The sequence below is a fragment of the Pogoniulus pusillus genome, chromosome 14 (assembly GCF_015220805.1).
Source record: "Pogoniulus pusillus isolate bPogPus1 chromosome 14, bPogPus1.pri, whole genome shotgun sequence".
NCBI lineage: Eukaryota > Metazoa > Chordata > Aves > Piciformes > Lybiidae > Pogoniulus > Pogoniulus pusillus.
The window spans coordinates 19508086-19518269 of record NC_087277.1 but is presented as its reverse complement, the minus strand read 5'-3'; the positions used below and the strand labels follow the sequence as shown (position 1 = coordinate 19518269).

At 46.6% G+C, this 10184-nt stretch overlaps 1 protein-coding gene across 1 annotated transcript; it reads left to right on the top strand.

The window, feature by feature from the left end:
- The first annotated feature begins 1482 nt into the window (after positions 1-1482).
- On the top strand, positions 1483-8937 carry LOC135181072 (lymphocyte antigen 6E-like). Its single transcript, XM_064153965.1, has 3 exons — positions 1483-1693; positions 7417-7536; positions 8456-8937. The coding sequence occupies exons 1-3, from the start codon at positions 1642-1644 to the stop codon at positions 8662-8664; spliced, it is 381 nt and encodes a 126-aa protein (XP_064010035.1). The 5' UTR covers positions 1483-1641; the 3' UTR covers positions 8665-8937.
- The last annotated feature ends 1247 nt before the right edge of the window (positions 8938-10184 follow it).

The window sequence follows — 10184 nt, the reverse complement described above, 5'->3', positions numbered from 1 at the left end:
GCAATCCCTTGTTCTCCCTGCTTTAACTGCTTTGGTTGTTTTGATTTTACTCCCTGACATTTAATTTTTGCAATTGGTGGGATAAAAAAAAAACAACCACAGCTTGTTCAGTGTGTTGGGAGTGGGTGTTATTTTTATTCTGGATTTTGTTGCCTGGTGGAATTTCTTTTTTAACAAGACTCTTATATAAAATATCTTTTGGGGTTGTTGGTTGTTTGGTTGTTTTTTTTTAACAGAATGTTTATGATTTTGAACTGCTGTCTGAAAAAGGCCCACAGAGAACGTAGAGTCATGGAAGCAGGGAACCATAGAATCACAGAATCATGGACTCATAAAGCCATAGAATTATAGAATTGTAGATTCACAGGCTGTGTTGGGTTGGAAGGGACCTTTGGAAGTCATCTAGCCCAAGCTCCCTGCAGTCAGCAGGGGCATCCTCAACTACAGCAGGTTGCTCAAAGACCCATCAAGCCTAACTTGGAATGTCTCCAGGGATGGGGCATTTACCACCTTCCTGGGTGTGCTAGTTTGAAGCTAGCTAGAATGTTTTGGTGAGAAGAGCTAGATCACAGGCTGTGAAAGGAAAACAATGGTGATGTCTGCTTCACTCACAGGCTTGCTGAGATGTATAAGAACAAGAGTATAAACATAGATAACAGAGTTGCTCTCTGTCTGGGCTTTGGGCTGCACTTTTGTTCTCTGTAACCTAACCTGCCATCTCTCTGATTAATCCACCTGCCTCCCAACTCCCCCTGGCCAACCCTTCAATCTTCCTTGGGCAAAAGGCAACGTCTGGGGTAAGATAGAGAGGGGTGGGAGAAAGTGGAAGGGTGGCAGTGAGCCCCTCCTGGGGACTCAGGTTTCTGGGAGGGCTGTTGTGTTTCTGTATTACCTTTTATCTTGTCTATTTCTGTGTATAACTGTATATAAACTGTAACTATCCGCTTGTATATTGTGCTAGCTGTAAATATAAGCTTCATTCAATTTCCAGAGCTGCCGAGTCTAGTCTGGGTGATTTCCAAAGTGTGTGTGTGGGCGGGTAACACCCAAACCATCACACTGGGCAACCTGCTTCAGTGTTCCACCACTCTCATAGTGAAGAATTTTTTCCTAATGTCCAAGACAATGTCTGGTCCCCTATGGCATGGAGAGAAAAGATGCTGCTCTTCTGATCCAGCTGTTCTGATCCCGGGAAACATTTCTGTAGACATTTCAATCCCAATTTCAAATTCAATCATTTTCCATGTGCACTGGACAGGATTTTCAAGGGTGTAACCTGCTCTGGCATCCAAGTTGACCCGGACAGGACGTTGTTACTTGGACATTGTTTTGTTTTTTTAATGTTTTACTTTTCCTCTGCTCACCCAGAAGTAGAAACTGTTGCATAATTAACAACAGATGAGCAAGCCCAGTTGTGAAACAGCTAAGGGGGGAAAAAAAGAGAAGGAAGTGGGAGGAGAACTTATGCCTGTTTAGATTTCCAACAACGCATACAAGCACGGACACGTTACTTCCCACAATCCATCATCTGCCACAGCAACTCCATAGTTATTATCCCAACGTCAAAGCAAACACTGCAGAGGTATAAAACCTCCCCGGGGTGAGTTCTGCTTGGTTTGGAGGCTACGAGACCTATAAAGGATGAAGATTTCTCTTCTTGTCGTGCTCGTCGTAGCCCTGTGCACAGATTTTGGTGAGTCACCAAGGATTGCTTTGCACTAACAAGATCCTCAGAGCTGGGACATGGATCTTGCAGGGTGATTTTGCAGCACGAATGGGAAAGCTGGAAGGTCGTTTGGCTCTAGATAATATTCCAGTCCTCAGGATAAGAAACTAAGGGACGCTTTCCCACCAGAAGTTGGAAGGATGCTGAGGAGATGAAGTTGGGCATGGGATAGCCTCCTCACCTGAGTCTCTATTCCAAGGGAATTCCCTTATCTCAGGAGGCTTTTGTTATACTGCAAGTTGGATTTTTCTCAACCCAGTTCTTCGAGTAACTCTGTGCAAGCAATTAAGTGCTTGGTGGAGCTCCAGAAGAAGGGGAGTTAGTTGAGGGATGTGGAGAGCTGGAGAAGGAGAGGACAATATATGCAATGGAGCTGCAGATTGCACAGCCCTACCTACAGTCTGGTTTATTTATTCTTTCATTGCATGTTTCTTGGTTCTAATCACAAACCACTGTTACCTTAGTTAGCAGAGATGGTCACACCACACGAGAAGGTGCAGTTCTGGCTCCCATCTCTTTCTTGCAGCTTGTTGCTTCAAGGTGCAGCTTTACTGATGTTTATCCCAGCTCTGGGGGCATGGAATCATTTGCATTGGAGGGGACATTTAAAGATCAGCTAGTCCAACCTCTTTGCAGTGAGCAGGGACATCTTCAGCTAGGTTGGACTGCTCAGAGCCTCATTCAACTTAACCTTGAATGTCAGACCACTGCCTGTGCCTCTATGAGATGCCCTGGGTGGGCTTTGGGACAGGCATGGACAGAGTGTGCAGCCCTGACTATCCCTCTGCCTATTCCAGGGAAATTCCCTTATCTCAGGGGGCTTTCACTGTATTTTGCTTATGTATAGGTTGAATTTTGCCCAGGCTTTTGCAGGTTTTACCTGCAAATTACTGACATTCTGGACCTGGTTTAGCAGAGTACTTAGACTCACACTTAATTTGAGGTTGTAGAGGATCTTACTGTGGAACTTCACAGGCATTAAACTTGACTTGTGCTAAGTCACTTTGCTCAACCAGCTTGAAAAAGTGAGAAAGTTATGGGCAAGGAAAAGATTTTATTCCTACAGCTTACCAACTATAATCACTTGGGTTTTTTATTTATATAAAGATCAAACAATGGGACTGGAGAGTCACCAAAGGAGTTGGAGAAACTTAAGACATAAGCGGCACCACTTTGCTCTGCAATTTGGCCTGAAGGCTGGTGACTGTTCTAATTAATACTGGACCTGACTGATTTTAATGGTTTAAATCCTGTATCTGCCAGCACTTGCTAATGCTTTGTATGTAGAAATTCTTTGTCTTGGTGGCTCAAATTACTCCCATGTTGGTTTTTTTTTCCCATGAGGAATTCCTGAGATGGTTTAGCCTGCAGAAAAGGATAACATGGGGAGACCTTCTCATTCTCTACAACTCCCTGAAAAAAGAGATTGGAGTGAGGTGGGGTTTGGTCTCTTCTCCCAAGTAACAAGCAAGAGGACAAGAGGAAATGGTCTCAAGTTGCACCAGAGGAGGTTTAGGTTGGATATTAGGAAAAAAAAATATTCATGGAAAGGGTTGTGAAGTTCTGGCTGTTCAGAGAAGTGGTGGAGTCACCATCCCTGGAAGGACTGAAATGACATGGAGATGTGGTAGTGAGGGAAATGGTTTAGTGATGGACTTGGCAGTATTAGGCTGATGCTTGCATGTGATGATCTCAAAGGTCTGCCACCATCAACCCAGCTCTGTGGTTTTATTTTTCTATGATTCTATGAATGTTCTTTTTTCTGTTGGAGCAGAGGACTTGATGGGTGCAGGCAGGAGATCTTCAAAGGCAGCAAGGTTTAACCCTAGGTTTGCATCCTGGGTAGGGCACACCTCAAAAGGAACACTACTCACCTTCCCACTCAGTCCTTGCTCAAATAGATCTCTCAGCATATGCAATAAAATCAGAAGTGCTTTTCAGCAGCACAAGCACGTTGTGCTACTTGATCTCAGGGTCAACCAGGTTAGGAGTCCATATACCTTCAGAGTCTTCTCTAGCAGATGTTGAGCGGGGGGAAAACCTCCTGAGCACTGAGAAAGGTTGGCAAAATCACCCCTACAGAGTGTTTGTTCCTATTCTTGGCTGAAAGGACTTCAGGGCAACTGAAAATTAGCAGCTTTGGGATGAAACATGACTTGGGCATGCAACAAGCTCCACTGTTTCCTGCTTAGATTCGGGAAGTTTTTTCTTGGAATGGGCTTAAAGCAGCTGTATTAATTAAGGAATCAGATGAGCTACCATGTCTGGAAAACCCAGTTTGGGAAGTCTGCTGTAGTGATATTACACTGTGAGGAAGGGTGGTTCCCAGTGGGGTGGAGCAGAAATGTATTTGTCTGGGGTTTGCACAAGAAAAGGCCATGAAGCCACACCACTTTGCATGCAGATAGCTTACAGGAGGGTCCCAGACTTGAAGTAAAAGCATTTAGCCTACTGTGATAGGACAATATTGAATTCAAGAGCTAAGCAGGACAGAGGAGAGCTTCTGAAGATGGAAATAATCAAGGCAGGAAGCAGGTTGCAGTAGTCTTATTATCACATTGGTGTGAGCTGGCAGCATGAGGGGTTTGAAGTCATCAGATGCTGAGCGTAGGAATAGAGGAAGATGGAATCTGAGCCACTGCAAGGCCAGTTGCCTGGTCTCTGTGTCCTCTGAGAGCTGCTCTTCAGCGAGAAGGAACAGAGGGAAGAGTAAGAATTGTGAGGACCATAGACCACAGGAAGATCAGTCCTGGATAGCCATGGAAAGGGGAACCAGAGAATCATAGAATCCTTTTGGCTGGAAAAAAATGTTAAGATCCCAAATCCAACCATTATCTACCTTGATCAAGTCTGGTGCTAAAAAATGTCCCTCAGCATCACATCTCTGTGTCTTTTAAACACCTCCAGGGATGGGGATGCAGCCACCTCCCTGGGCAGTCCCTCCCAGTGTTTGAGAACCTTTTCAGTGCAGAAGCCTCATCTAATGCCCAATGTATACCTCTCCTGATGTAACTTGAGGCCATTTCCTCTTACCACTTGTTACTAGGGAGAAGAGAGCAATTCCTATCTGATTTCAACTTCCTTTCAGGGACTTGTAGGGACAGAAGGTGTCCACTCAGCCTTCTTCAGGCTGAATAACCCCAGCTCCTTCAGCTTCTCCTCACCAGACTTGCTCTCCATACTCTTAGAATCATAGAACCAGTCAGGGTTAGAAGGGATCACAAGGATCATCTAGTTCCAACCCCCCTGCCGTGGAGGGACTGCAGCTTTGCTGCCCTTCTCTGGACCCACTCCAGCATTTCAACGTCCTTCTTGAGTGACAGTCTCAAACTGAACCCAGAATTTGAGATGAGGCCTCACCAGTGCTGAGAAAGGTCTATTAACTGGAGTGGGGAGAGATGACAATGTCCACAGAGATGAAGAAAGATGAATAGGGCCCTAAAAGCATTTCTGTAGCTTCCTATGAAATAGTGACCTTGTCACCTGAGGTCAAAGGAGAGCAACAGTGATGTTGGGACATAGTTGGTAAAGGCACTAATGACAGCAAAGAAGCTGAGGAAAGGGAGATGAGGAGCAAGGAAGGCAAAACTAAAGGGCAGTGCTGGTACAATGGTAAGATGGATACTAACTGTCCAGAGGAAGGAATATCCTGGAAGTGAGAAGAATCAGAGCATCATCGAGACAGGAAAAGACCTTCAGGATCATCAGATCCAATCATCAACTCAAAAGCACCATGCCCACTTAACCATATCCCAAAGTGCCACATCTGCACGTTTTCTAAACACCTCTAATGAGGCTAATTCCTGATGGGGGACATTACTGTGGAGGTTCTTGCTCCAAATAAACAGATGAGTAGGAAATTCCCCTTAGCATGCAAAAGAAACCATCCCCAGGGATCTCTTAGCTATGAATGACTGCTCTAGCCTGCTGGAGTGCAAGCTGTTTCCACCGTCAGCCACCAGCACAGGGCTTTGCAGATGCACAGTGTTACAGATGTGCACATCTGGAGAGTAATAGACAGCCATCACACATGGAAGGCTGTAAAAAGGCATTTGCTGCAGCCAAGAGGGTAGTTTGCTGAGTCTTATTGTCTACAGGTCCAAGACTGCCTCTCAACACAGGAGAGCTCTGAAAATGAACCAGCCAAATCCAAGCACCCATCTTTCCAGCAAACACTGAGAAGTGGATCTGGGTCACTTCTCCCCCATTTGAGATCATAGAATCATAGAATGGTTTATGTTGGAAGGGACCATTCGAGGTCATCCAGTCCAACCCACCTGCAATCAGCAGGGACATCTGCAACTATGGCAGGTTGCTTGCAGCCTCGAACAACCTGACCTGGAATGGTTCCAGGAATGGAGCATCTACCACCTCTCTGGGCAATTTGGGTCAGAGTCTCAACACTCTCAGTGTAAAAATAATCTTCTTTCTTGCTGAATCTCCCTCTTTCAGACTAAGCCCATCACTCCTTGTCTGTCACAAGAGGCCTTGATAAAAAGTCTGTCCTCAGCTTTCCTGCAGCCCACTCTGAGCACTGAAAGGCCACAAGGCCTCCTGCAACATTCTCTTCTCCAGGCTCAACAAGCCCAACTCTCTCAGTCTGTCCTCACAGCAGAGGGCTTCCAGCCCTCACATCACTTATGTGGCCTCCTCTGGCCCTGCTCCAACAGGTCCATGTCCTCTCCTGCCCTGAGGACTGCAGAGCTGGATCCAGTACTGTAGATGAGGTCTCACTTGTGCAGAGCAGAGGGGCAGAATCACTCCCCTTCACCTGCTGGTCACAAGCTCCTTTGTGTGGGCATGCAGCAAAATATTCCTGCCTTGTATAGTCAGGAAGGTTAACTCAAGTGTGTCTTCTCTCTTTTGTGTTAAGAAAGATGCTAAGAAAGGATGACATTTTGGATGGCTTAAAGAGGATGTGAAAGAGTGGGGTCAGGAAGCCACTGGTCTTTCTCCATACAAGAACTAGTGGGTTTGGAGGAGCCAGACTAGAGAGAAACCACAAGAGCTTCCTGCTGCAAGTGGAGCTCTTCAAGAGCACACTGAAGATTCCAGATATTTGAATCATAGAATGGTTTTGGCTGGAAGGCACCTCAAAGATCATCCACTTCCAGCCCCTCATCATAGGCAGGGACACCTCCCACTAAAACAGGTTGCTCAAGGCCTCATCCAACCTGGCCTTGAACACCTCCAGGGAGTGAGCAGCCACAACCTCCCTGGGCAACCTGTGCCACTGTCTCACCACTCTCACTGTAAAGAACTTCTTCCTAACATCTAGCTTGAATCTCCCCTCTGCTAGTTTCAACTCATTACCTCTCATCCTGTCATTACAAGATCTTGTCAATAGTCCCTTCCCAGCCTTCCTGTAGGCCCCCTCCAGATACTGGAAGGCCACTACAAGGCCTCCTCAAAGCCTTCTCTTCAGGTTTCAAGGGAGACTGAACTGAGTACCCAGAGGGAAGATCCCTTGAGGGTTACTAAATGACCAAATGGCATCAGTGTCAGGAACTTGAGCCTAAAGTAATTCAGGTGCAGAAGAGTCACTGGGGCCATAATTCACACACCCAGGAGGTTGGCTACCTACGACTGCTGGGCTTGACAGATCCTTCTCATGGAGCACCACCAGCAGTTTTATGCTCCTGTGGGTGTTTCCAGAGGTGACTGATAGGCCTTGCATGCTTCTTTTGCAGCTTTCTCCTTGAAATGCTTCACCTGCAAAGATGCAACTTCCAACATCCAGTGCTTCAGTATGACCACATGTGCTGACCATGAGAAGTTCTGTCTCACAAGCTATTCCACCACAGGATATGGTAAGTGTGAAGCTTTCTGAAAGCACTGGTGACACCATGGGGTTCAGGCTACGCTGACTGCAGAACCTCCTCACCCTGAGGTGTGGTGGAAGAATTAATGAGGATCATACCAGGTGGAAAGCAAAGCTTGCAACAGGTGGGAACTCCCCACAGCCCAGTTCTGTTGCAATGCATTGGGACAATACTGCTAATTAAACACACTCAGGAAAGGAAGGCATTTGAAGAGAAGATTTCCCTGCACAAATGCCTTGTCTCATCTCCAAGCTCACACATATTCTCCTGAGGTGGTGGGATTTGAAAGGGCTGGCATTCTGGAAAGGGCAATGTCAACATATGGTGACAGTGATGGCTTGCAGACCTTGCACTGTATAAACCACAGACTCACGGGATCACAGAATAGTTGGAAGGGACCTCTGGAGATAGTCAAGTCCAACTCACAGCAGGTTTCACAGGAATGTGTCCAGGTTCTCTGGAATCTCTCCAGAGAAGGACACTCCACAACCTCTCTGAGCAGCCTGCTCCAGGGTGCCATCACTCTCATAGCAAATAAGTTTATTCTTATGTTTAAGTGGAACCTCCTGGGTTCCAGTTTGTGCCCATTGAACCTTGTCCTGTCACTGAGTGCCACTGAAAAGGGTTTGGCCCCATCCTCTTGCCCCATGCCTTTTAGCTCTTGCTGAGCACTGAGGAGACCCCCTCTCAGGCTGCTCTTCTCCAAGGTCAACAGTCCCAGGGCTCTTCCTCACAGAGATGCTTCAGGCCCCTCAGCAGCTTTACAGCCTCCACTGGACTCTATAGTAGTTCCCTGTGTTTCTTAAGTACAAACCAACATATTCCACATCAGATATTGCACATCATTGAAGTCTGTAAAAAGTATGTATGAGAAAAAAACCTGACTTTGTTTTCTCTCCCACTTCAGGCAAAGACCTCAAACACGTCATTAACAAGAAATGCTCTACGTATTGCCCAGAAGTTAACCTGAACATTGGCATAGCTTCAATTGCCACCAGCTGCTGTGATAGCCACTTGTGCAACATCAGTGGTGCCAGCAGTGTGAAAACCAGTTACACCATGATAGCTCTGGCTGTCTTGGCCAGTCTCACCTGCATCTTCCGAATGGGTTTCTAAAGAGTGTCAGGCAGGAAGGAAGGAGCTGCCTGACTTTGCATTGCAAGGGATCAAACTCTCCTCTGCACAGGCTGACTGCCACCCTGTTTCTCCTGCCTTGGCAGGTCACCTCCCATCAGCAAATATTTTTGCTCTGTCCATGCTGAAGAGCACAGGCCTACCTCAAGAGGGTTTTTGGAAGAGAAAGGTATGAAAGTCATATTAAAACTGGCCTAAATAACTCCATGCACTTTTGTCCCCCTTAATATAATCACTGTAATCTTCCTCTTCATATAGAATGGTCTAGGTTGGAAGGGACCTCAAGGACCATACAGCTTCAACCCTCTTCCATAGGCAGGGACACCTCCCACTAGAGCAGGTTGCTCAAGGCCTCATCCAACCTGGCCTTAAACACCTCACTGTAAAGAACTTCCTCCTAACATCTAGTCTAAATCTCCCCTCTTCCAGTTTAAACCCATTACCCCTCAATCTCATCGTTTTCCGCCCTGTATCACTGTGCTCTGAGGAAGCCTTTAATATTAGAGTTATTAAGCAGAAGCCAGGCACAATAAAATGTTATTTTATTCAGTGGTGTGACTGTGCTGTGAGACATTGGGGGTGGTGGCCAGATGCATCTCAGGTAACAGCCATGAAACCAGAGGAGTTCAGTCTGTAAGTCAGATTGAAAGAATAGCACTGAAAAATTGTAATTGCTCTGCATTCACTTCACAGAATGGTGGAGGTTAGAAGAGACCTCCAGTCCAACTCTCCTGTTAAAGCAGGATCACCCACAGCAGGTTGCACAGGATCACAACGTCCAGGTGGGTTTGGAATCCACAACCTCTCTGGGCAGCCCTTCCCCAGGGCTCCAGCATCCTCACAGCAAAGAAGTTTTTCCTTATATTCAGGTGGAAACTCCTGGGTCCCAGTTTGTGCCCATTACCTCTTGTCCTGTCACTGGGCACCATTGGCAAGAGTCTGGCCCCAGTCTCTCAGCTCTCACCCTTTCACTCTTGCTCAGCATTGAGCAGATCCTCTCTCAGGCTCTCTTCTCCAGGATAAAAAGTCTCAGGTCTCTCAGCCTTGCCTCCTGTCAGGCAAGGCTGAGATGCTCCAGTATGCTCCAGGCCCCTCAGCATCTTGATAGCCTGTGGACTCTTCTCCAAAAATTTCCTGTCTCTCTTGATCTGGGCTTCCCAGGTCCAGACATTGTACTCAAGATGTGGTGGTACTGGGGCAAATCAGAGGGGGGTCACACTCTTAGTGCACCTCAGGAGCCCACTGGCCTTCTCAGCCATGAGATTACACTGGTGGCTCATGGTTAATTTGTTGTTCACTAGCACTCCCTGGGTCCTTCTTCAGGGAGCCTCTCCCCACATTTCATTTCTGCTATGGATTTCCAGAAGTGTTATTTTTATGACTCTATTCCAGAATAAACTCTCTTCTATTCAACTTGCTTTCAATTTCTCTCCTGGGCCAGCTGGCTGATAGGAAATGGCTGCTGAGCTCTCTAGGAGCAAACAGAGGGGACAAGGCAAGAG